Raw genomic sequence first — 27,900 nt, 5'->3', positions numbered from 1 at the left:
ATCTCTGCAAGGCTTTTAGACCCCAAGTTTTAAAAGTTTAAAAGTTTTAAAAAATATACTTTGAGTGCTGATCGCTTCTGAAAATCTGTCTGCAAGTGTCACAGTGGGAGCTGCTGAGTGCTGAGCACTTTGGAAAACGTGGTCATGTTATGTAGGTGCCTAAACGGAAGCGGGGCTCTTTTGGAAAATTTGGCCCCAATTTTTGCTGCTCCGTACTTGAAAATCTGGCTCTGAGCTTTTTTGAAGAGCTGGCCCCAAAAGTCACCAATTCAGTAACAAGGGCTTGCAAGAGAAGGACTAATTCCTAATGGACTTTGAATACCAGAATACTTATAAATAAATAGTTTAAAAAGAAAATTCAAAAGAAAAGAATGGTTTTGGTGCAAATTCTTCACCTTGCCTTTTAATGATACTGTACATAACCAAGTGCTACAGCTCTGCAATAGCTTTTGCACTGATATACCTCCTGTACTAAGTATAAGGAGATACCATGGTTATCATAGATTCCAGGAGCAGTACATACCAAATTTTTCAGGGCTCTTCCATTATCTTTGGAAATTATGTAAACTTTGAGGGCTGAATCTTCCATTTGTTTTATATGGCAAACTTTCAATGGGCAAATATTGTTAAGTTGAAACGGCTACAAATTGGATTTATTGGGTAAATGAATGGATAAATGTTTTTGTTTACCATGCAAGTAGCTCCTACAGGAAGAGACAAACTTCTGCATCTGCAGGAGAGCAGAATGGTAGAGTCGAATCCAGATCTGAGAGCAGAATTTTAACTCTCGGAGTTCTAATTCTATTTCTTATCATGCCCCAAATCCTTGATTTTGAGGAGCGTTCCACTCTCAGAATAACAGCAGGACGGAGATGCTAAAAATACATTTACAAATGTACAGAAATCTGAATCTGTAACATGTACATCTTTATTGAAAAGTGTTTGCACTCTGGTTCCAGGCTAACCGATCTCGTGACCTGGGAGCCACAGTGTACTGTGTTGGGGTGAAAGATTTCAATGAAACGCAGGTAAATGGGTCATTCTTTCCATTCATTTAGCATGTTGGTGAAGATGGACTATACGCTGTCAGTTCACATACAGCAGCTGTGAATGGACCGTTCATTTGAGCCTGCCTAGGGTAACTTCAGGTGCTTGTCCATACTAGAGTCAGACCTTCAACTAGCATACATTGACATAATGCCATAGGAGACAACGAAACTATTCCTATTTATGCCAGCTGAGATCTGGCCCATAAATATCCCTTCTGGGATCTTAATTGAATTATTAACATGTTTTAAACTCAGATAACCTTGACGCCCCCTAGTTACCATGAGTCTTTCTAGAGTTCTGCTTCCTTTAGGACTTCACATAGTCCCCAATCCAAAACACCCGCACTCTGTCTCTCCTGAACAATAAAAATGAATCTCACTAATGAAGAAAGAGAAACTTATCAAATGCATCTGATCTTGGATTTAGCTACAGACTCAGGCTAGACTTGCTGGAAGGCTCAGTGGAGAGCCTGATTGTTTCCCGTGAACCTGGGCTCAGGATTGAGTTAATGGGGGATAAGTGAGGGCTTCATTGTTTTGTTATAGACAAGGAAAAACATGCTGGTTATTGCAGCTTTCAAGTCTGAGTCTTTGGCAGTTCATTTGAACCTCAAATGAGGTTCCCTTCAAGGGGGTTTAAACCTCATATCACCCTTGCACAAAAGAAAAACAAAGAAAACTCCTGTGAGCAAAATCCAGAGATGGTCTGGTATGCAATGAAGATTGAAATCCGAACTTAAAATGTGGCTGTGGTTGTATTTGGGTCCAGGGCTGTGGTTCAGGTCTCATCCCTGATATAAGATGAGGCAAGAAAACAAGAGCATTGTGGTATGGGGGAAGTGGAGAGAGATTAGATTCCCTCTCTATGGTCTTGTCTACACTGAGGATTTTTGCACCAGTGTATTGTGCCCCACGGCAGGGTAGAGCTGCAGTGGTACATGACACTTTTTACACAAGTGAAGAACCCACTTACTATGGGTGCAAAAATATCCAGTATAGACCAGCTCTACAAAAAGGCAAAGGGAGGAAAGAGGACCAGCCATCAAGATGGGCACAGCTTGATGTCATCAAGGCCTTGGAGAGGTTAACTCAAGCTTGATGATAAAGCTCCACTGTTATTTGAAACCCTAGAAGCTTCCAGCAAGAAAGACCATAGAGAATGAACTCAGGAAACTATAAACATCCACCCATTGACTAAAACTGCTATGATCGGTAAACAACTTAATTACTCTGCTTCATAGTGGGTGGGAGTAAATGGCCTGGGTTGTTCCCTGTGGGCACAAACCTGGAGGCCGTGTGTGTTTGTGTTTGTTTTTAAGAGTCATCTATAAGTGGGTATTTTAATTCTGATTATATGTAGAATTGCTTGGATCCAGCTATAATCTGTAAACTGGATCCAGTCCTGATGACTGAGTTGGGTTAAGCCTGGATCTCCTGAGGGGGATTTATTGTTTGTAGACTTCAGCACAGAAAAGCACAGACACATGCATAGAACTTTGAACACGTGCACGTCCCTTTGACTGCAAGGGGATTACTCACATTCTTAAAGTTATGCATCAGCTTCAGTGCTTTGCTGAATCAGTGCTTTATAACAGGAGCATGCAGTGGGTTCAACTAAATCAGGACATCATTGTGCTAGGTGCAGGCCTGTCGAGAGAAATTTGGGGCCCTGGTACCTCATGTTTGCTGGGGCCCCATCCCCTCCCATTTTACCCCAGTTACAGATGTTCTGGGGGCCTCCCTGGTCTTGGAACCCTGATACAGTTGGCCCCTTTCTCCCTCCCAATTGTCAGTCCCTGCCCCAAGAAGCTTACATGGCAAGGGGATGGTTTCCAGCAATGGGCGCTAACTCCTAGCAGGAGCCCTGTCCCGTCCTGCCTCATAACTTCAGGAACCCTTCTCTGATTCCCAGCACAGTGCCCTTAAAATGAACCAGGCCCATGGTGTCAACTCTTAGCTAATTTCCAAAGAGCTACAGCATATTAGCAATCCACACTCCATTGAGTATTGAAAGTATTTATTTTTATTTGTAAGTGGATGCATTTGAAGAACTCCTTTTAATTTTCTGGCACCTGGCTAATTTATCCCATTGTTTGCTTTCCTCATTTATTTATTTATTTGCTGTTCTGTCAGCTGGCTCGAATCGCTGACAGCAAGGATCACGTCTTTCCTGTGAATGACGGCTTTGAAGCCTTGCAGGGGATCATAGACTCTGTGAGTATTAATCTTGGCTGAATGTGTAATGCATGAGTGCAACGTCTGGGGGAACCTTTCTGCCATACTCTAGTGGCAGGTAATCGCTATTATATTACTTTGTTAAGCTTTCTCTGGTTTAGCTGGAGGGCAAACCTGATTCTATTGTTTGCACTAATATTACCATTTTGCAAGTATCTGGTATTTTCTCATCTGAGCTGGTCAAAAAACACCCTATTCTAACTATATTGAGTTTCCCACGGCTACAGTGCTGGGGGTGGGGGTGGGGAGAAGGAAATCCTTTTAAGTGTGTGTCCATTAGGTATACTGTCCATTTGTTGATAAAACCCAGAGCAAATAGGCTGTGTTCTGCTCCAAGCCAGGAAAGTCAGCTTCATAAAAGGGATCTAGGATTCTGTGTTTACAGTAGTTACATGCTATCCTGACCACATGGTATCAAGCAAAAAATTTTCCTTCCAAGACAAGCTCTGTTTCCCCAGCTATTGGTCTTGCTGAAGGAATATGATCCCATAGCTATTACTGGTTTTCCTGACATTTTGCAAACGTGGAGCTGCTTCCCCAAATTTTCCTTTGGACGATCAGGTGTTGTGTGTCTTCTTAAAGTCTTGGTTCTCTGCCTGGCATTCCCTTTGCAGCTGTCTTTAATGAAATCCAGAGGTGGCTCTCTGTCTCTCTGTCTCTCTCTCTGTCTGTCTCGCTATGGCTGTCTGTGATAAAACAAGATTTCAGCCTTGGGAGCCTAATTCAGAGCTAATTTAGTTAACTGCTGCTCCATTTACCAGCTACACCAGAAAGTAGAACTGCTGCAGCAAGTTTGTGTGGGACTGTGAACCGACAATGACGGTCTGTATACAATACCATGGGAAATTTCTTGCCAGGTACGGTGATCAGACAGCAAGTGTGAAAAATCGGGATGGGGAGGGGGAATAGGTGCCTGTATAAGACAAAGCCCTGAATATCGGGACTGACCCTATAAAATCATGACATCATCATGGTCACCCTACTGCCAGGTGATTTTTCTTTCTGGTGACTCCTACAGTGTAACCAGAACGCACCACAAATGCTTCCAAGTACACCGAATACCCTGGTTATTCATCACTTTTAATGGGGCAGCAACAGAACAGCAGCAGCATGGAAGGTGGAGAGGGGGAAGTAGCAGCATAAGAATTTTAGAGCCTGGAAAAATTCAAACAGAAGGGTTACATCCCTACAAAGCAATGAGACGACTGATAGTTTGAAGACTAGCTTTGGATTCTTACTGCTGTGTAGAACATAAAGGCTTTTCCATTGCAGAGCAGAATGCTTCAGGGTAAATCAAGCAAATAAGGCATCTGTGAATATGTGAGACTTTTGGCATTTTTGATAGGTGGGCTGAAACTTGGCTTTGCTCACAGCCGAAAGGGTGTACCTCTGGCACCCCAGCCGGGACACCTAGCACTGCCCAGAGGGATTGGTTCAGGGGCCAGCTCTGAACAACAGAGACAAATGAAAAACTGTGGCTGGGGAGGGACAATGCATCAGAATTTTTTTTGTTTTTTTTCCCAAACCTCAGAAGTGGGTTTCAGTGTGTCTTCAAATCTCAAGTGACGCTTTGGGCCGGTAGTGTCTCATGAACCGTCTTTCAACCCTTCCCCTTTATGTGTCACTCACCAAGGGATTTGTTAGAAGCGTTGCTGGGAGGAGTTTACACAGAGTCTTTCCTAAGAACTCTGCACGCATGCTTCTTTCTGCACTGCGGAGAGAAACTTTTCCCTTTCCTGCACACACACACACTGATCCCTAGATGCAGTGGAATTAGGGTGGCCCCTGTCTGGGGGTGGGGAGGGTTGAGTGGGTGGGCCAGGATTTGAGGGTGACACTCTGTACCTTTGTCCTCCATGGAGCTAGCCTGCAGCAGCCATGCATGGGAGTTAATGCGGCCCTGAGGCTGTGATGGTATCTGTGAAGAAGTCTCTGTTGCTGCCCAGTGACATTTTGGGGAAGATTATTGACCCATCCCCTGCGTTGCTCCCCAGAGCACTGCAAATCTATTCAGGCTGGGCTTTGGGATCCACTTTGACACATGCTGCAAATTCAGATACACACTGAAGCTGTAGTGCTTCAGAGCGATGGGGGGGGGGGGCGTTCTGCCATCACTGTAGTGAATCCACTTCCCCAAGAGGCGGTAGCTAGGCCATGGGAGAGTTCTTCCATCGGCCCAGGGCTTTCTACACAGGGGCTTAGGTCAGCTTAACTAACAGTGGATTTTTCACGCCCCTGAGAGATGTAGCCATGCTGATGTAAGTTTTCAGTGTAGACCAGCCCTCAGTATAAGCTCAGGGCAACTCTGCCCTCTAAAATTAAGGCCAAGTCTACACTGCCACTTATGTCGGCATAATGTACAGTGCTCAGGGGTGTGAAAAACACACCCCTGAGCGACATAAGTTACACTGACATAAGCAGTGGTGTGAACAGTGCTATGTCAGTGGGAGAGATTCTGTCACTGCCATAGCTACTGCGGCTCCTTGGGGGTGGTTTAATTATGTCACCAGGAGAGCTCTCTCCTGTTGACATAGAGCGGCAACATGAGAGATCTTACAGCAGAGCAGCTGCATCAGTACAGCCATCCCACTGGAAGCTCGCTAGTGTAGAAATGGCCTAAGTTACGTTGACACACAGCCACCACAGAAATGAAATCGCTTTTGCAACTCCACACTATGCTCGTTGTGTTGGCGGCGTGCGTCCTCACCAGGAGCAATTGCACTGATTTTAACTGTCTGAGTGGGACGGCTTCTGAAAGGCAGCATTAGTCAACATAAGCAATGCAGTGTCTGCACTGGCACTGCGTTGACCTAACTCCATCGACCTAAGCACTATGCGTCTCACGACGGTGGAGTTATTAAGTCGGCATAATGGGCAAGTTGCATCGGGGAGAACTACGTTTTAAGATGGACGCTTACAGGGTTAGGTCAACGTAAGCTGCCTTATGCCATTCTGACTCTGTCTGTGGAGACCAGGGCTCAGTCATGACACCTGTCCTCACTTGCCATCGAAGTCAAAGGGAGCTGAAGGTGCTCAGTAGCTTCCAAGGTTGGGTTTGTTTTCTAGTCTATCTCAAATTAGGATGAAATATTGTTATTCAAAGAACTAACCATTCATGACTGCACACACCAAAAAAAAAAAAAAAAAAGTAGAGGCAGAATTATATTAGACTTGCTTTTATCTTTCATTGTATCTAGAGGAGAATCCAATCATCCATATTCCTAATTGATTGGTTCCCTAGTATAATTTATTCCCCCGGTTTAACTTAATACCTTGCTTGTTCATTACATTTCGGCTTTATACCAGCATCGGATTTATTGCTTTCTACTGCATTCACAATCTCTTTTTGTATCTTAACCCTTAAGTTTGTTCTGTGAGTGTTTTATATACATTTGTCATAAAAAGTTGTAACATGGAAAATTGCATCTCCAAGTGCTGTGTGTTACACAGATGTCTGAGCTCCTGTATGAAAATCGGTATACTCAAAAGGAGAAATATTATCCCAGAATCCATTGAGTTCAGTGAGAATCTCACGTGTATCTGAAGAGCCAAATTGTTTGTCCTTTGCCAAATTGTTTGTCCTTTGCCAAATCACCATTATCTTTTATGGGGTCCGAATGTGCTTTTATGGCCAGCTTTTCAAATGGGCCTCTAAAACTATACATGCAAATGTTTCTTGTGCATTCACCAGCATCTACAAGTCAGGTGAGCATGCACACATAATGGTAGTGAAAGACAGTTACCTAGTTTGCAACTCACATGTTCTGAACATGTAAAATTTGGGGTGTGCACGATTTAGAAGCCAGTATGAAAATTTGGACCAAATGTGTATATTGTGCATTATGAGACGTTTAATGTTTACAGTTGATTTTCAGCATGATGTGCGGTCACAGCTGTCACTTCTTCCCCCAAATCATCTCTGAAGCATGTTGTTTTTTGATGTAGCAAATGCTAGCGATGCTGGAAAGGAAGTACTGTATAAGTAAAATTAAATGACTGTTTTGTAATTGGCAACAGACTTTGTTTTGCGATGATTCACCAAAGCTTGGGTAATCGGTACCTAGACTCAGACTACAGGTTAGTCACACTAACACAGATATTCAGTAGCCTTCTTCTAAACTTCCACATCCTGTTTGCTCATTAAAAGCCCAAATTCAATTAAAAACCCCAGTAATAGAAAACGGCCTCCAGCTGCTGCATTGAAGAAGCCTAGGTATAAAGTGCTGGGCCAACACACCAGCCAGTGCATCAAATAAAGCTCCCAACAGCATCTGAATCTCAGTCCCTTTCTTCAGGGATTGGTTTATTCCACAAAACAAAACAGTCCAACACAAGTCAGCCAGTTCCTTTTCCCTGAACCAGGGTCTCCTTCAAATCTCCCTCCCGACTGAGTTGTTTGTTGGCTTTGGTCTAAGGACCAGGACAGGCTATCATCTGATCCCTGCCTCTGACCCATCACCTGGGAGGCTGTGGATTAGTCACAGATAGGGCTAAGCCCGTGTCCCTTAAAGGGTCATTCTACCCTGTGATATGAGCAAACCATGAAAAGTACTTCAGTATCAATCTTCCACGAGAACACACTATACTTAGCATTTGCATTTTCAAAGTTCTTGACAACCGTTAACTAAAGAACCTCTGGGAGGTAGAGACGTGCTTATTATCCCCATGGAATACACTGGGAAAGTGAGGCCGTGATGGCTAAGCTTCCTTATTCAGTAAAGCACTTAAGCGCGTGTTTAATTCTTAGCACATGCCATTGAAGTCAGTAAGCACATCTTTTTCCTGAGGAGGGACGAACTTAAGCATGGGCTTCCCTAAACGGAGGCCTCGGCAACTCTCCCGAAGGCCACACAGCAAGTCATGATTGAATGAGCCAGGACTGGAGCTCAGGGTTTCGCCAATCAGATCCTAGGCTAGGATTCAGTACTAGGTCAGTGGTACTGAGCACACAGTAAGAGTGATTTATAGGCCTTCTGCCCGGCTACTGATTGAACGCTGTCCCACACTATTTCATTTGCTTGGTTGAGCCAGTTTACCTAATCCAACTGGCAGTGTACATACAATCCGAGCAAGCGCCTTCCATCACCCTGGAAGGGAGGAAAGCAATAGACCTCATGAAGCCTATTATCATAGAATATTAGAGTTGGCAGGGACCCTCAGGAGGTCATCTAGTCCAACCCCCTGCTCAAAGCAGGACTAACGTCATCAACCTAAATCATCCCAGCCGGGGCTTTGTCAAGCCTCAGCTTAAAAACCTCTAAAGATGGAGATTCCACCACCTCCCTAGGTAACCCATTCCAGTGCTTCACCACCCTCCTCGTGAAAAACTTTTTCCTAATATCCAACCTAGGCCTTCCCCACTGCAACTTGAGACCATTGCTCCTTGTTCTGCCATCTGCCACCACTGAGAACAGCCTCGCTCCATCCTGCCTGGAGCCCCCTTTCAGGTAGTTAAAGGCCGCTATCAAATCCCCCCTCATTCTTCTCTTTTGCAGACTAAACAAGCCTAGTTCCCTCAGCCTCTCGTCATAAGTCAGGAGTCAGTAAGTTATTTCCATGTGACGTCCTTTGATACCATTGCTTCTCATAATGATGGAAGGGTCGGACAAGGTTCCCGTTGAAATGATTAGTTACTGCTGCTGGGACTTCATTGTCTTTATTAATGACATTAGGGTGCATAGAGTCACAAATCCTTGACTTTTTATTATTTTTAAATCTAAATAAATGCAAACAAATATTATCATAGGTATTCCATAAAGCCCTAAAGACCAGATCAGAGGTGGCTAAAACATGAAATTTGGCAAATAATGGATACTACAGAGTACAAAATAATATTTATTCTGCAGGTTTCCAAAGGGAGCAATTTTTTTTTTTAATTTAAATGTTGTGGTTAAAGTGTTTACCAAGTTATTAGGTTTTTTTCTCCCCCCCCCCCCCTCCTTTTTCACCTCTTCTCCTCCTCTCCTTCCCCACAACCCATGTTTCCGTTTTGCTGCTAAAAAGGTGAGGTAGGGAAAGGAAAAATTGAAAACCAAAGAGAATAAAAATCAAAAGAATTTTGGTTTGGGGTTCCATTGAAAAAAAAGGCAAAACTTAAGAAGATTAGGAAAAAGTGTGTGAAAAGTTTCCCTTTTTGAAATCAAGCCATTTGTCAATAAAAAGAATTTTTTTCCTCTGAAAAATGTCAACCAGCTCTGTTACATTGACTAGTATTTCCCCCACGAATGGTCGGTGTGGCCACTTGTGGAGTGAGCTGGTACCAATAAAAGGCATCAAGATCTGGTTTTAGGTATGGCTAAACAGGACCTGCAAGGTATCTAGCAGGCGGCATATGACAACACTTATCTATCTCTAATCTTAAGGGTCCTTCCTCTGATTTTGCTTTCAAATCCTTCTTTTGCTTGTTGCTTATGCTCTCGACTGTATAACTGCTGTTTCTCTCTCTTTCTCGCTTTGTTTCTTCCTGGCAGTTCCATCTCACTGGCCTTGTTGTTCCTCCAAAGCTTCTCCTTTTCTTCATGCACTGTCAATCTGTCAGCAGCTCAGAAGGATCTGGTTCTCTTCGGTCCCTGGTATCCCAGAAGATTCTGGCATCACTGATTCTGAGTGACTAATAAGCCCTTCAAATAAACCCAAACAAACCCATAACTATATCTGCAACTTTTGCAAGCAGGTATTTCTGACGCATGGAGCCTTAATTACAGTGAAATCCTGGATTGTCTATTTTCTTAATGTAATTTGTCATATTAGCTGTAGTTTGTTTCTTACAGATGTTTCAGTTTAGGGTTGGGAAAATTTTTTGCTGCTGGATGGAGTTGTGGTGCTTGGCTGACATTTTCTGGCCTATCAGAGCTGGCTAAAATTTGATCATCTTATGTGCTGCCTCTCTGCGGTTCCGTTCCAGAATGGGACTGAGCACTCACAAATCCTTGTTACGGCCCCCAGTCCTGCAAAGACTTGCACATGTGATTGTGGGACTACTCGCCGTGCATCCAGTGAAGCATGCATATTAGGCTTTGCGGCCTCAGGGCAGTCCTTTGCAAAGACCAGCTGGATCGGCTCTAACACGGTATTGGAATAGTCAGACTCCCAACCCAGTGCCTGGCTGAAGATGTGCTCAGCCCAACTTTCCAAAGGTATGCATGGCTTGAAACTGAACCTGTGGCCTTACGGAGTATGTCTGCACTGCAGTTAAAAACTCACAGCTGGCCCATGCCAGCTGACTCAGGCTTGCGGGGATGTTTAATTGCAGTATAGATATTTGGGCTCAGGCTGGAGCCAGGCTCTAGGACTCTGCGAGGTGGGAGCGTCCCAGAGCTTGGGCTGCAGCCCCTGACCGAGTGTCTACATTGCAATTAAACAGCCCCAGGAGCCACAGTCAGCTGGCTTTGGCCAGCCATGGTTTTCTCATTGCAGTGTAGGGACTGTCTACACACAAACTGAAGCTAAACTGAAATAAGAGCACCCACAGATCCATTGGTTTAAAACCAAGTCTTATGTCAAATCGATGCAAATCTGCATGTGGACAAGCCATTAGATTCAAGGTAGGTCTACACTGCATCTGCAACAGCGGCACAGCAACGGCGCTGCCACTGTGCCCCTGTAGCGTAGTCGTTTCCTCCACAGACAGAAAGGGGTTTCCCAATAATACAGTCAATCTACCTCTCTGAGAGGCGGTAGTTAGGTTGACGGAAGAATTCTTCCTTCAATCTATCCATCTCTATGCTGGATGTTAGGTTGACCTAACTAAGGCGCTCAGGGTGCAACATTTTTCACAGCTGTGAGCAACGTAACTAGGTTGATTGAATTTTAAGTGAGGACCAGGCCTTAGACTGTAATCTTAGGGGGCTAGATTCTCATTTGCACCATTCTGGCAGTGTAAATGGGTGTGATTTTCAGCGTAAAGGGACATTAAGGTAAATGAGAACAAAGGCCCTTTGAGCCAAGAGTTATGCCTGGCCTACACTTAAAAGTTAGATCAGCAAAGCCATGTCGCTTGTGGGGGGGTGAAAAATTGCACCCCTTTAGTGCTGTAGCTATGCAGACTTAATCCCCGGTGTAGACATGGACAGGTTGACAGAAGAATGCTTCCATTGACTTGGCTACCGTTTCTCAAGGAAGTAGAATTCCTACATTAAATGGCCTCTGGGATATTTTATCACACTTTTCTTTCTTTCTTTCTTTCTTGGCTTTTAGATTTTGAAGAAATCATGCATTGAGATTCTTGCAGCAGAGCCTTCCAGTATATGTGCGGGAGGTAAGTTTAAAATGGGATGTCCCAAGCATCAATGTTTACCCATGCAATTGCCTCTGTCCACCCATCCCCGATCCCTAAGGAGCCCAGAACAATTGCGTTAACTGGAGTTAATTTCTAAAATATTTTGTTACTTTTGTGAAATTTTCACAAAGTGAGAGTTTTTTTTTCCCCCCCTCAAAATGAAAGAAATTGAAAATTTTGGAACAATCATGCTAAGTTCTGAAAACTAATCTTTGGTTGATCTAAACTGTGACTTTAACTCAAAGCAGCCCATTTTCACCAAACGGTGCTAACCTTTAAGCAACAATGCTGTGCAATTTCTAAGTCAAATCGCAAAATCAGATCATCTTTGTGCGGAGACCAATTCAGAGGTTTTCAGATTTCATTGTGAATATTTCTTACCGTCTGCCTTATTATAAACAATACACACTGGCAAGCAGCATACCCCTCTAGGTTAGCCTAGCTTCATACATTGTCAAGAATATAAATCATTCTTCCAAAGCACTCAGGGTTAGTCTAACCCTGCTCCCATTAATGTGAATGTTAAGACTCCCTAGCAGGGGTGGGCCTTGAATTAAAGGTTGTACAAAAATTTGTTGGACTCCTGAGAATGATTTTAAGTGGCCAGTGAAGACACCATACACTTGAGTGACATTGAATTGTGCTGATCCCTTTTGCAATGCTCATTCTAATACAATTACGCCATTTATTTTGTGGATTAAAAGTCCCTGGGAAGTATTTCTGTGTTCAGCAAAATCCAACCCCAATCTGTTCCATCTTGTATTTAGCTGTGACACTCTAAGTCTCCCAGACCTGAAGAAGAGCTCTCTGTAAGCTTGAAAGCTTCTCTCTCTCACCAATAGAAGTTGGTCCAATAAAGGTGAGGGGTTACTTCACCCCTCTTGTCTCTCAAATATTGTGGGATCGACACAGCTACGACACTGCATCCAAAATTCAACCCTCTCAGACTGGAACTTGAGAGATGCTCTTAGCATTTTCCAGCTGCTTTCCATATGATTCCAGATCCAGCCTCTTCCCATGAATTTTGCTAATTTTGCAAAGTGGATCCCAATTGTTTGTTTAATGCAGAAAGGTCCACTAAATAAAGGGACCAGGACCAAAGCCAAAGTGAGCAGAGCACGCAACGATTCAATGGTGAGCTCTGCCAAAAACATTGCATTTCATAGTTCTGTGGCCCAAATAGGGAAGTAAGTTATAACTAGTTCTTTGTGTTTTCAGTTCAGAAGCATTTGTTTGAATCATCCTTTGTGAGTTTCCCACTGTTGGAGTGACTGTGCATCTGCATTGCTAGCAACAAATTGGCCATAGGTCGAATTTAATAAACCAGTCGTGTTTTAATAGCAAAGCCAAAGCACTGAAAAAAAAATGCAGATAACGTTCACATTCCGTTATCCTTGCTATAGTTTTTGGTATTCGTTTATGTCGAGACTTAGTAAAATAATAAGCATTAGACAAAAAAACTCAGATCAACCATTCCTCTTTCCCTCTTCTGTCCATTTAAAGCATTCTTGCTGAAAATCTGGACTACATCAGTCATGACCTCTTGCATTTACAGAGAACCATTCATCCAAAAGGACAACAGAGCAATTTTAAAAATGCTGTACAAATGAAATATAGGAAACTCTCTATCCACCACTGAAATGCAGTTGATTCTGGGCTGGACACGATAGAAGCCTTGGCAGAGCACAGTAATAATGCATAAAAGTTTTGGGAAAGAAATGAGGAAGAGTACTAGGTCTCATTTTATATTGCATTTATACATAGATTATAAAAGGTTAATAAATACTTAACAGACAATTTATTAACTGGTTCATCAATTGCAATAGGTGGTTATAGAGTTCCACAAGTCTACAATTACTTATAGTAAGTACAAGTACTTATATTCATGGCTTATAATCATCTATAACACCTTTTATGTGCTTAGAAGTATCTATAGCACTATATGTATAAATCATGTCACTAACATGCTTGTAACATCTATTAACCATAGGCAAACCATTTATAAATGGAGCAGCCTTAATGTGACTGAATACTGTGTCCAACTGAAACAACAGAGGGAAAATATAGGAAGACATTATGTAATCACCCAAGTTAGAATTTGGCCAGAATGCCACAAGTTGAGTGACGTTAACCCTGAAAACTGCCAAGAGACGTTTTACTGACCACGGTTACTCACCCAAGACCACAGTGTTATTTCTTATTGGAAAGATAGCATCTTACACAGTATGGTACCTCTTGCATGCTAGGTACTGACTCAGTAATAAAACCATGTGCCAGCATCGCTAATTTGAGCAGCAAGTCATTACTGCTTGGTGGGTGAAATGGGACCCAAAGCCTGAAGCCTGTGTTCAGACAAAAACTCCGTTGAGTTTAAAGTGCAGTGGGAGTTTTCCCCGGAATGAGGATTTCAAGGATGAGCCCATAGCTAGTAAAAATACAAAAAAATGTATAAATCATAATTGAACTAGTTCCTCTGAGAATTAGGAAAAAGTTTTTCACGAGGAGGGTGGTGAAGCACTGGAATGGGTTACCCAGGAAGGTGGTGTTTATCTCCATCTTTAGAGGTTTGACAAAGCCCTGGCTGGGATGATTTAGTTGAGGTTAGTCCTGCTTTGAGCTGGGGGTTGGACTAGATGACCTCCTGAGGTCCCTGCCAACTCTAATATTCTATGATTCTACCAAGGGACAAATTATGGCATCTGAAGCTCTGATGGGCTGTGTGAGGAGGCGGCACTATTTCCCTAGAGTGCTTATGTAGGAAGTGGCTGTAATTTGGCTACAGGCCTGGGGAGTGCCAGGTGGGGGCCAAGAAAGGGTCTAGACTAGATGGGGCCAGGATGCCCAGACCCTGTATGTGTCAGGATAGCTTCACCGTGAGGAGGGCTGGCTACACCTTCTTACCCTCTCTCGGGGGCCCTGGAGGCATTCTGTTTTAGGGCAGGTCTGCACCGAGCTCGTTAGATGAAGGCTAGCTCAAGGAATAATAGCCGTGACGCTGCAGCAGCCTGGACGGCTGCAATGGCTTTGCCCCACCGGCCTGGGAACAGGTTGGAGAGGCCTCTGCCCATGCTGCCTCGGCTCCACTGTCATTACTACTCCAGCTAGTTGGATCTAGTGATGTCTATGCGTGCCGTAGTCCCCTCTCTGACTGCACTGCAGACATAGCCTGAGGCTGGCCCGCTGGCTCCAAGCACTGGGGTGTGAGTGGCCTGCCTTGTGGCGTTCAGTGACCACTCGGTGCTCACGGGGCTTGCAAGAGTGATGCTTTATTCTGTGTCCACTTCCAAGGACTTCGCAGCGCCACGCCCAGACATTCATTCTGGGCGGTCCAGCTCTTCAAGGCACAGTCTCTAATACCACACACCCTAGCCTGGGGCAGTGATCAGGAGCAGCTCCCCATTCTGCAAAGTTAGTCTCCATACTTGTTTGTTTTGCATCAATCTAGAAATGGGATGGTCATCACTGGGACTGTTTGATTACCGTTCCAGACTGGACACGTGATCACACAGGCCTCGGTGCTCTGAAGTACCGTACATGGAATCCCATCCCAGACCATTTCCATGATTGCGCCTAAGAATTTCACATCCCTCCAGAGCTCAGCACTGCCCCCCGGTTCTTCCTGAATGAATACACAGTGGCATTAAAAGGCAGCCTGCGTGGATAGATGTGCTGGGATTGTCTGCAGCTTACCCCTTCCTGGCTGTAAGAAAATGAGACCTGGAACACAGCCCAGATTCCAGAGCGAATATGCTATTCTGACAGCTTCAGTGCAGGAGTCCCTCAAGATGATTAGATACGGTGACTTCTGTAATGTACATGGAAAAATGTACATGTCCAGGCACGCTAGAGCTGGAAGGCAGCTTGTGATTCCCCATCGGTGCAGGAGTAGAGACTTTCTCTAGCTAAGCATTTGTGTCCATCTTGCACACTAGTCTTGTAACGTGTGCGCCATACTTGTGGAAACTGGGATAGTTTTGCAGATTTCTAGGAAAATGCTCAAAAGTTGCCACATGGAAAATTTTCCTTCCTCTGAAAAATGTGGTTTCATCAAAACAAATTTTTCACAGGAAAATGTCGGCTCAGATGAAAACTTTTTGATTTCTTCTTGCGGAAGATATTGAAATGAAAATTTGTGTCTCAAGTCAACTTAAAACGTTTCATTTCTGATTTTTAGTTCTTTTAAAAAAAAAAAAAACCACTTTAATTTGAAACAGAACAAAAATGTTCACTCCATTTAGAAATGTCGATTCAACGGGAAAACATTGTTTCATTTTTAAATCAATTTGAAACAGGAGAAAACTTAAAACTTTGGACTGAAAAATTTCAAACACTTCAGGCTTAGCTTGACGTAAGCTGCCTTGCATTGACCTAGCTGCGGAAGTGTCTTCACTTAAATTTGGCTCCCGCCACCATAAGCGCCTCTCTATGCCAATTTAGTAACACCACCTCTCCGAGCAGTATAGATTCACAGCCGATGAAGTGAGGTCGATGCAGTGGTGCCCCACACTGACAGTACAATCGATGCAAGTGCTCCTGATGAGGATGCGCACCGCCAACACAAGGAGCCAAGCGTGCGCACGCACACCAGCAATTTAATACATGCGGTGGCTGTGTGCTGACACGCGTTAGGTCAACCTAACTCTGTAGAGTGGATGTGACCCAAGACTTTCCATTACAAATTTCTTCCAGGGGGAAAATGTCCATTGCCTGACGAGCTCTAATTGACCCCCGTTACTACTGACGCAAGGCAAATAACCCATTTCATCTTTGCTTCAGAGTCGTTCCAAGTCGTCGTCAGAGGGAATGGTTTCCGACACGCCCGGAATGTGGATCAAGTGCTCTGCAGCTTCAGGATTAATGAAACGGTTACTGTCAGTGAGTAGTTTGTTCTTATCCCTTCACTGGTGGCTCTTTTTCCTCCAAAAGACTTTGACGGTTTAGTTCCTCTGAGGGGTGATAATCCTGAGAGGGAGAGCTCTTGCATGTAGGATATCGCAGCTAAGGGTTAGTGTCTGTGCTGCAGTGAACGGAAGGAAAGCCAGTCCATGCGTATGGGTTAGTGAGGTATTAACAAGCAGCGAGGTACACACAAATTAGAGACCTAACACGGTTTGGTGGACAGACGGTGTGAATGCAGAATGCTGTACCCCAAATAAAAACAGATCTAAGTTTTCTTTGCAACTGGGGCAGTCTTTGCTGCATCTCACATGGGTGGAACAGAGCTGGCCCTAAGTGGATTTTATAGCTAACAGCAAAGAACTGCATAAACTGACCCCAGATGCACTGAATAGTTCAGCACCATTTGTGGTGCTGCCATGTCCAATATGGGCAAAAGACAAAGACAGCCTATTGGTTTAAAAGTTAAACAGATTATGCCAAGCAGCAACATTAGTCAGGAAAATGGAAATAGGACCCTGACCCATGCCTGAGCTCACATGGAAGATTTGATCCACTTTCAGAAGTTCCATCACTAAGAGATGACATTCATATCACAGGCAAAACACTGGACTTAACATGTATTAGACCTGTGACAGTGAGTATCTGAATGGAGACACTTGAATGGCAGGGGAAAAGATACCCTTATGTATGTATATGTGGGTTCCTGTGTCAATAGCGTGTGCATAAATATCGTGGGAAGTGTGAGTATAGAGCAGATCTGTTTCTCCTCTCGCTTTTTATTATTTGTATGGCTAGAAGGCCTAGTCATGGATTAGGGCCCCATTGTGCGAGGTGCTGTACAAACAGACAGTCCCTGCCTCAAAGAGTTTACAATCCTAGACCTGCCTTGTACCAGTGTAACTCCATTGGTCTCAGTGGTTGACTCTTACCTTACGCTATTAGGAGAGAGAGTTAAGCCCAGTATGTAACAAGCAGTCAGTGCTTTGGGCTTCACCTGGGTGAAATAAGCTATTGAGCTGTAAGATATTTTTATTTTCTGTCTGCTCTGGTATTCCTGTGAGCCAACCAGGGTTTGAAAACCAAACAGCATAGCTCATCTCCAACACCATTAGGGAGGGGACAATTCGTCTTCTATAAGTGTGGAACCAACACAAAAACTGATAGTTTGAGAACAGGGCTTGTCTCTTCAAAGAATAAAAACACATTCTTACGGTACATCAAAGTCAAATGGCCCAGCGCTGGACTTGCTCACTCCTGTTTGTCAAAGCTGCATCAAGCTGGATGGCTTTCCCTCCAGCTGAGGTTTCCTGATCCTTGTAATAACCCGAGTGTTGATGATGGCGCTGAGTGGTGTTCAGCTACTTGGCCGATTCAGAGGAAATTAACATCAAACACTTGCATGCAGATCTCATCTAGGAACATGCTGCCCTTGAATATCCCACTTCTCTCTTTGGATGTCTGTGTAATTTGCTAGTGAAAGCCCAAGAGTAGCTTGCCTTGGCTGTCTGCCTTTCAAAAACTGTAGCTAAGAGGTCAAGACAGGTATGCTTGTGTGTCTGAGGCTTAGGGAATGTAACTTGTGTGTACTGGTCTGCCAGATGCTCATAGAAGGCAAAGTTCCTGATTTTCCAGTGTTCTATCGCTTGGTCATAAGCAGAATATTTAGTTGCTCATAGGTTCATCCTTTCCAGCCCGGATTTCTTTCCCCTGGGTATTCAGATAGTAGGCAGGGAAGTATTAAGGCTCGGGGCGCACGGTCAGTGGAAAGCTGGAACAGTAGGGTGCGGAAGGAGAGGCAAGCAAAAAGGGTGAGTTGGGCTTCTTGAAGAGGTGGCTTGGTCAGCACACCGTTATCAGCGTGAGCTGTGCCAACCAGTCAGCGACGGAAGCTGCAGCTGCATACTGGGTGCCGCAGGGGAGAAGTGGGTTTCAAGAGGAAGAACTGCAGAGCCCACTCTCAGATGCTTGCTTTCCTTTATGAATCTCCAAAATAAAACTGACACTTCTCTGAAAATCTGGGGCTCTGGATCATGGCCACATTAAAGTACAGAGCTTTGTCTGGCTTCTACATAAATGATGGGACTCAGCCACAAAGTTTCCTGTCCAGATCTGAAATTCTCCAAAGCTCAGGGGAGTTTAGATTAAGGGTTTCACTTGGGCCCCTCTCTGTCATAAAGAGTCACTTAGCTCTATTCTAGAACTGGGAAGGTAAATTACTTTTTCCCATTCTAATTTAAAGGAAAATAAATCTTTGCTTTCATATTTTGTGGAACATTTTCCTTGAGTCTTGTTTGGGTTTTTATTAAAAAGTATTTTTTTAAAAAGTAAATATAAAGCCAAAGAAAATCAGGTTTTGGTTGCTGAAAACTGAAAATTATTTCAGTTTTCTGGGTTTTCTTTTCAATGAAAACATGAAAATTTTCTACACTTTTACAGTTTTTCTGTTTGTATAGAAACGGAGTATAGAGTCCCATTCCAGAGCATCCTTCTGGCCTGCGAGCCTTTTGAGAGGCCCAAGTCCTCAACGCCCTTTGACTTCTAGAGGAATAGTCATGTGAACATGTTCAGCAGCATTCTAATTTTGGGACCACAGGGGAGGATTCGCGAAGTGTGTGTGTGGGTTAAGGATTGGACTGGCTTTTAAATTATACCCTAGTGCCATTTGTGGCTCTACGGAATTGTATGAAATATGATGAAACAAGTGGAGCAATTTTCTTACAATGCAGCTGTTTCATTGTAAACCATGTCCTGTGCTAGAGCTATGGTTCTGAATGGAAGCGGCGTTGACTAAAAAGAATTGGCTGAGAAACCTGAAGGCAACTGGGGCTCTCAGGAAGAGGCCTGATTTATATTTGGTCTCCTAATTGCAAGCCAGGCTCGTTGTTGGAGGAGGAGGGGCAGTCTTCTGAGTATGGTGGTCAATGGAGATGGGACAGCCTTTAAAACAACAAAGCAGACAGTGCACACACTGCAACTTTAATTGTACATCTCTGGCACAGTGGAGGATTAGCCATCTATGTCCTTCAGTGACATCCCTAATATCTGTGGAAGAGCTGAGGGTCAGACTTGGTCATCTGACTCCCACCCGTAGGCCTTGACCAACCTTGAAAGTATTTAACTGAGCCAGAAGAGCAGCAAAAGTTATAGTGTTACAATGAGTTCATGCATAGCTTCTGTCTTGAAAGCTAAAAAAGCTAAAAAAGCCTCTCTGTGTTGGTGAGTGGGTGAGTTGTTTTTGTGGGAAGAGTAGGAAGAAAATATGGAGTTTTGAAAGGAGAGATGCAAAACTATGAACCTGATCCAAAGCATAGAGTCAGTTGGGGACTTTCTGACAAAAGGTTTTGAAAATGCTAATTTGTCAAAGCCAGAACTGTTTACAGAAATGGGTCAGTTTTAACTAATCTCCTGATTCGAAAACATTTTTAAAAAGAAAAGGAAGTTTTGAAATTGTTGGAATGTCCTGGTTTGATATTTTCAAAATGAAAAGTTTAGGGTTTTCTTTTTTCAGTTCAAAACAACATATTGTTTTGAAATTTTAGCTAATTTGTACTTTAAAAAAATTAAAAGGTTGACACTGAAATAAAATGTTTCAAAAGTATCGAAATGAAATGTTTCAATTGTCCCTATCGGAAATATTTTTGGGGTTATTGGTTCACAAAACCTTTTGAGATTTTGATTTTTTGTCATGATCCAGGACTGCAAAACCTTTTCAAATCTCTTGCAGGACAGGAAAACCGTTTCCCAGATAGCTCTGCTATTGACTTCAGTGAGCTCTGGATCAGCCCTGAGTAGACCTGTTTAGTAAGGGAAACTGTGAACTTGAGTATTGGCAAGAGCAAGAGACTGTTTTTGTAATCTTGTTTTTCCCTCTCATTCCATGGTGGAGGGGACAGCATCCTTGATGTGTTGTAGATTCTGAACGCTTATCAGTGCTGGGTCTGAACTACAACTAGGGATCCAAGCCCTGCCTCCAGAATTTGGAGTGTGCATAACCTGTGACCAATTCCAAGTTTTATGGCTTGATCCCATCATTAGTCAGTAAGTGTGAGGGCCAGGACCAAGAAAATCCAGAATAATAATGGGCCGAAGAGTGTGTGTGGTTGGGGGAGAGAACTTTTAACTCTCAAAAAGTTTTGGATGAAAGTCCAGATATTGTCTAGTTTATATGAGCCAGTTCAGCTGTCCTGAGTTAGCTATAGCATTACCCGTTCCACGCCATCTAGCTTCCACAAGAAGATCCAGTATATCGAGAGAAGGTGAGACAGTGTTGACATGTATGTCCCTGCTTCTCTTTTTCCCTGACTCGTGTGATGGTTGAAGGGACATCAGGTTTTTAAAGAAAATTTTTGGCCTCAGTTCGTAAGTTTCTGTTTGGATGTAACCTTCTGCTTCAAGAGCTGGGACCAAGAACAAGAGCCCTGGATCAGTACTACAGGGCAATTCAAAATATGGCCCCTATCTTGATGTGATTTTGTAGTTTGGGCTTGAATTTTTTTTTAAATACGGGTAACATTTTGGCACTTTTCATCTAAAATGATCAAAACACCTCATAGAAGCTTCGCTACCCCTACTTTAGAGATGGGGAAACTAAGGCACAGCGAGGACTTGCTTCAACTGAGCCAGTAGCAGAACTAGGAAAAGAACCCATGTGTCCTGACTCATAGTCTGTTATCCTAGCCAGTGGTCTCTTTTGAAGTTAGTGTTTTGGTTTTCTTAAACACTTTGCCCGTTCCTGGGAGATGTCCCATTTGTCTACTTACATAGCTATCTGTCAGTCATACTTGTATAGTTCCTATTACTGGAAAAATCCCCTGGGGTAGGAGCCCATCCAGAGGCTGTGAGGTGATATTTGTCCTCACAACCCTCTCTAAGACAGGGTAGTGCTTTTATCCCCATTTCACAGATGGGGAACTGAGGCATAGAGAGACTAAGTGATTTGCCCAAGGTCATCCAGCAGGCCACTGGCAGAGCTGGGACTAGAACCCAGGGTTCCAGAGTCCCAATCTAGCATCTTATTGTTGTTAAATTATCCTTCCTCTCCTAAGTCTTTGTGAAGACTAGTCATTTTGGTTAATCTGCAGTGTGACTTTGGGCAAATTAGTTCCTCTCTCTATGTTTCTATTCTGTCTGTGTAAGCTCTGTAGGGCAGGAACTGTCTCAGACTATGTGTTTGTGCAGTATCCATGTTAATAACAACAGCAATAGATATGGAGGTGCCATCATGGGAATGTGGCACTCTGGAGTTCTGGGTTTGGATATGCCTTAAAGCTTTCTTCTAAGGAATGACTCTCTTATATCGGGCATGTACTGCTCTCCTTAGCCATCAGCCGTTAGTGAAAGAAATTAGCCCAGTGGTAATACAAGGCCTGCCAAATTTCATTAGCAGCCTTCTTAAAACATGTGTTGTCATTTAAAATAAAATCCCAAGCACAAAAGATGAACCAGTCAGAGAAAACAGATTCCAGCCAGATCCTTTCACTCTAGCTACAAATCATTCTGAATGTGACATCACAGCTCTATACTTTACCCATTCCCCCCACAAACATCCCCAAAATCTCCTCTAGATGGCTTTGGCTTTCAGAAAGCGTGGCTTGTTACACAAAGCAGGAAAATTATAGCATGATTTCAGCCTGGTTTTCATTACAGCATTAGCAAAACATTCATTTCTTATTTATGGGGTCTCTTAAAAGGCGATTTCTCTAGCTCCAAGACACACCAGTGTCTCTCTTTCTGCATTCTTACCTCCCCACGAATGGGTTTCAGGTCAAAGAAGGATCTTTTCTGGGATGGATATCATAAGCACTAGAGTGGGAGGAAAAAATCAGCCAGGATAAACAAAGATTACTGTTTGGTAGATGGTGTGAAGATTTCCAAGGTATTTTCTTGATCTCCTTTTTTGTCTCTGCCTGGTGTCTAATGAACAACTGAAGAGTTAAAAAGATCAAGATGGGCTAGTCTAAAACACTTCCCGAAGAAGCATCTAGGATGCAGCATACAGTAGATGTTCCTGGGGGAGCCCGTTGCTTCAGGAGTCACTGCAATGACTATTATTAGACGTTGTATTTTGGTAGCCCCGGCACCATTGTGTGAGGCACTATACAAATAGTATACACTATACCACTATACAAATAGTGCAAATACAATGCAAACACATGACAAAAAGATGATCCCTGCCCCAAAAAATCCAATTGTCAAACAAGTAAACAATGGGTCACCTCAAGACTGGAAGCTTTTCTGGAAGATACGCTTTAGGCAAATGAAATCAACGAAGACTCAAGCACTAAGGCCAAGATAAAACACTAATGAGTAATTTGGGAGTTGTGGCACAGTAAAGAGATCTGATTTTCAGGAAGTGCTAAGCACTCGGCTTCTGATAGATAGGCCCTTTTGAATTGTGTCTCAGTTGGGACCACTCAGAAATAGAGAAACCCCAAATCGTTAGAGGGCATACGTTCTTTGAGGCAGGGATTGTGTTTTTGTTCTATGATTGTACAGCACCTAGCACAATGGGGTCCGGGTCTGCGACTGGGGCTCCTAGGCGCTACTGCAATGCAAATAATAAATTGTAATAATCACTGGTCAGTTTTTAAAATCTTTGTTTTAGGCTATGTGCACAACATAGTTTGTCGGTATAAATTATGTCATTCAGGGGTATGAATAAGCCACTCCTCTTAGCGACGTAAGTTAGAATAACCTAAGCGCCTGGCGGGGGCTGGAGTAATTAGGTTGACAGGCGAGCTCTCTCCCATCAGCGTACAGTGTCTGTGCTAGCAGCTGTAAGCTCTGCAGTGTAGACATAACCTACGTCTTCATGCAGTCCCCATTCAGTCTGTCCTCCGCTTGTCTTTAAGGAGTTAAGTTTTAGTCAAAAGCTGGCCTGCTTTTGCACTGTCTGGTTATATGAAAATAGTTCTACCTTTCTTGGTGGTGCTGCTTGGGTCAGTTGCTCTTTTATGTTCCATCAAAACATCCATTCTGAGTTTCCTGTGAAATCCAGAGTCTGTTTGGGGTTTTTTTCATCCTAAGGTTATAGATTGAGAAGAGGGTTGGCTCAGTGGAAGTCAGTTGGCAGAAGCTCACCCCGGTCAGTAGCAGAAAGTAATTGTCTAGAGTGGGGATCAGTGAGTTTTACAGATTGTAAATATTCTTTGAGCCAGAGAAGTGTAAATTGCATGAGTTTTAGCACTGGTGGAAGGTTCCTTATTGCATGAGGACCTCTATGCACAGAACAGGTTTGTATGAGCTGCAGCAAGTCAAGCTTCCACACTGTCCTGAAAATGTACCCCTCAGTTAAACGGTTAATTCATGCCCATATATCCATTTCACCCTGTTTTCTCTTCTGAGACTGCCAACACGGACATCGTGAACCATTGCACTGATTCCTGTTTAGATTTGTAAGCTCTTACGGTCTGGAACTCTCTCTTATTATATGTATATAAAGCATCTAGCTCAGTGGGGCCTTAGGCAGTACTGTAATAAGAGAGCATTCCTGACCACAAGAGCTTGCGATCTATTCTAAATCAATGAGATGGAGGCTCAGAGAGGTGAAGTGACTTTCCCAAGGTCCCACAGCTGGTCAGTGGCAGAGCCAGGCATAGAATTCAAGTCTCTTGTCGCCCATCCAGTGCCCTGACTACCTGACCACTCTGCCATCAACGGTTCTTCCCTGTATGTTGTGAACTGAGACGGGTCCGAGCCACAAAGTTCAAAGTTTCTGACTGTTTGGGCCGGTCTCTTGCTGCAGAGGCTGCAGAGAGGAGCAGCATCGTTTCAAATGCATCCTGCAAATACAGACTGAACAGCAGATGAAAGGCATTCTTGTTTTGTTTCCCAATGCAGTTTTCCAGGAAGGAGTCAGATGACTGGAGTTATGCAAACCAAATGGATCTTCTTTTGTTTGGGGGGGGGGGGTGGTGGGGGGAGAGTTAAAGCTATTCATTTCTGTGGTGAAACAAAAACATTCTCCAAACAAAACAATCCCTCTCCATAGCTTAACCTGCCAACTCCGAGCTAGAGTAGTCCCTGCGGACTACAAGACCGATAAACTTTCTAGAGGAAAGTAGATTTAATTTGGGGAGAAGAAGTGGAGTCGGGAGGAGAGAAACAAAATGCTTGTGAAATATTCTCTGCCGAAGGCCTGGGAAAACAAAAGCTGCTTTTAGTGTTTTCAGTATTGGAAAGCGCGTGTTCTTTGCCTTTTAACTTGCTGTTCTAGAAGAAGGCAATGGTCCATCTGACTGAGACATGGGACATTCTGCTGTCACGTGCATTGATGTGACTCATTAACGTCACTGGAGTTACTCCTGATTTACACCAGTATAAGTGAGAACACAGTCAGGCTCCCCAGGATATTGCATCTTGTGGGTCCCGTTTTATGTCTGTGTGTGAGGTGGATGTGAAAGGTCACCGCTGTGATTTGGTAGCATCGCTCACTCGCTGTGCAATGACGTGAATGGCTACGTGAGATGTACGGCAATAGAGATTCAGACCCATAGACTGCATACAGCCTGCGGTTCAACTCTGATCTCCTCTTGCTTTATGCAGGGTTTAAAGGGTCTGTAGCTAGTGTTGAGGAATCCCTGGTGCTGTAAAGCCAGCCTCCCCTACTGCAAGAAGTTATCCATGTATCTCCCTAAACCCTGGCAATGTCCTGGGGGCCATGGGCAGAGCAAGAGTGATAGCCGGTGGGCACAGGATCAGGGGAGAGTAACAGTGGCTTAAAACCTATTCTCGTCAGCTAAGCCACGTGCACAAAAGCCAGATTCCAAGATCTGACTGACCAATGAACATAAAAGAGAATAAAAGACTGACCAATAAACATTTTTCTTTCACAACTTATTTTTTGACAAAAAAAGGAAATTTGTGGGAAATGTCCAATTTTGACAAACATTTTTATAAAGAAAAAGAATCCCCCAACTTTTTTTTTTTTTGGTTTTGGGTTGTAGAAAGCCAGACTCCCCTCCCCGCGCCCCTTTGTTTTGTTTTTTTGGGGGAGGGTTTTTTGTTTGTTTGTTTGTTTTTAATGAAAACATGAGAACTTCTTAAGAAAAATGTTGGTGAAAAATAATCTTTTTCCCCCCCATTATTGTTGAAATTTTCAATGGGAATAAAAAAAACCATTTTCCAACCGGCTTTGGAAAATCCTCTTTCAAACTGCTGCCATAGCACCAGCGTGTCATATGTACCGGGAGGGTACAATGGAACAATACTGCTATGCAAAATAATATGTATTTATCTTCAATAAGAAAAGCTGCCATAGAAATGTCAAGGAGAGAAGTCTCTTCTGCTATTTGCTTCCAGCCCCTGGAGTGTTTTTTGTTGCTATCTGCAGGGCCATAAAAACCCTGTGATCAGTGTCTGCCTCACCTCCTCAGAACCTCATGGGATTGCAGCAAAGTATGCTCTTTTGCATCGTTTCCAAGTGAGCGCTGCTCAGCTTACCGCTGAGGAAAAGGCCATGATTCTACTGAGGGCTCTGCTGTTGCTGTGGGTTGGCCTGCACTGGGGAAACAGCTGCAGAGTGACCAATGAAAGTTTAAACAAGGTCAGAAGCTGCTGAAGAAAATCTTTCCTGGAAGTTCACAGCACTTTGTACAGCTTCAAAGTTTCCTTCTTTCTGATGCTGGCACGCTAGTTCTTTGGGGTAGGAGCCATGTTTTGCTACTGTGTTTGTGCAGCGCCTAGCGTAATGGGGAAAAAGAGAGGGGGTCCTGGTCCATGACTAGGGCTCCAAGGAGCTACAGCCTTACAAATAACCAATAGTGATAGTTAATATGGAATTCCAGCTGGCCCAATATTCCCTAAAAACAGAGGGGCCAGATTTTCAAAAGAGCTCAACTTCTACTTAAGATCCGACATATTTTTAAGGGATGTTCCACATCTGCTGTTGCTCTTTTTGTGAGAGGTGGTGTGGCCTAGAGGGTAAAGCACTGGACTGGGCCTCAGGAGCCCTGGATTCAGTTCCCATCCCTGCTGGGGTGACCTTGAACAAGTCGCTGGCCACTGGCCTACTTACAGATGGGGATAAAGTTACTGATCTCCTTTGGAGAGCACTTTAAGCTCTACCGATGAAAAGCACTAGGTATTATTAATAGGAGCTGTTAGATGCTAACCGCTTGCTAGACTCTGACCCCCAAGTATTAGTATTACATGTGTGCTGGGAAATAAATTAACTGCACTGAAGAGTAATCAAGAGAAGCCCTCCTGGATTACAGAATCTCGCTGTTTTGCTTTCCTTTCATTAGATAACACAAGAGGGCAGAACATCTATCTCCAGTCCAAACGTCACTTAAAGGAATGGAAAGGCCACTTAAATCATTCAGTTAGTGGCCCTCCTACTTCATTTAAAGGAGCTCTCTGATGTGCAGTTTGTTGTAAAAGAAAGCCAGCCAGTTTGTTGTAAATTTTGAATGATAAATTGCCATGACTGAGAAGAAACCAGCAACACACGGAGAGAGAGGCCCAGATTCTCACCTTTGCTGAGATCCACCCTGTCCCTTCCTCATCATGTCCCCTCTATGCCGGGATAGAGTAGTGAGCATAGGACTGTCTTTGTCAATGTATATTTATGTTAATTGAGAGCATTCTGAACTGGGGCATTCTCAACTAGCCATCTAGGGACAGATTCCATCACTTTGCACTGCCTGTGGCCAGAACAGGGGGAGGGAATGTAGCCCATATTGTCCAGTCCTGGGCTGTGAATATAATTTTCATGTTCTAGCAATGAGAGGAGCATTCACTTGTGTAGGATTCAGGCTATAAATGGTGTCAGGCTGAGTGAAATTTCCTGTGAAATGGACGTTTTCTTTTCCAACCACTTCTAGTTATAAGCAACCTATTGTGTCGTTAGGATTCTCTAGCAATTGATTAAACATTTACTAAAACATCTAATTCAGTATTTCAAGAAGACCTACACTTGCAGTATTTCTGGTCCAGCTAAAACCAAGGAAGCACCTGGAATGTCAAGGTTTCGAGCCTAGTTTTGGTGAGATTTTCCAAGCCAAAGTGGTTGGCATAAGCACCTCTGAACATTTTGAGGTTTGCATGTCTCTAATTATGGTGCAGTTTAAAGACCGACAATACACGATGGGCGGCAACCTCTATAGCTAGAGAATAACTATTTTTTAGTTACTCATAAAGTTAAAAAAAAAAAATTGTTTTGAACAAAATGTTTTGTTTGACCCAAAATTATGAAATATTTCATTTCAAGTTTGAGCATTTTTAACATTTTTGAATTCTTTTTAAGAAAACTGAAATAAATTTCGAAAGAAAAAGTAATTTCAAACAGAAAGATTGAAATGTTTTGAAAATATCGACTTTTTCTGAATGTAATGATTTGTTGGTCAAAACAACCAATTCAATGGAACTGACCCAAATTGATGAAATGTTTCAGCTTTGCCATATCTACATTTTTCGCTGAAAAAATTTTGGTTGAAAAAT

The 27,900-nt window shown here is 43.3% G+C and overlaps 1 protein-coding gene across 1 annotated transcript in view; it reads left to right on the top strand.

Annotated features, from left to right (window-relative positions):
• Window positions 1-27,900, top strand: part of ANTXR1 (ANTXR cell adhesion molecule 1) — a 134,465-nt gene that overhangs the window by 24,051 nt on the left and 82,514 nt on the right. The window contains exons 7-10 of the mRNA XM_067545854.1: window positions 960-1,028; window positions 3,183-3,263; window positions 11,481-11,541; window positions 16,339-16,437. Coding sequence (XP_067401955.1) covers window positions 960-1,028; window positions 3,183-3,263; window positions 11,481-11,541; window positions 16,339-16,437 — 310 coding nt within the window. The remainder of the gene's footprint in view (window positions 1-959; window positions 1,029-3,182; window positions 3,264-11,480; window positions 11,542-16,338; window positions 16,438-27,900) is intronic.

The sequence above is a fragment of the Emydura macquarii genome, unplaced genomic scaffold (genome assembly GCF_026122565.2).
Source record: "Emydura macquarii macquarii isolate MOO-44397 ecotype Brisbane River unplaced genomic scaffold, CSIRO-AGI_Emac_v2 contig_1110, whole genome shotgun sequence".
Lineage (NCBI taxonomy): Eukaryota > Metazoa > Chordata > Testudines > Chelidae > Emydura > Emydura macquarii.
This window is presented reverse-complemented; position numbering and strand designations above follow the sequence as displayed.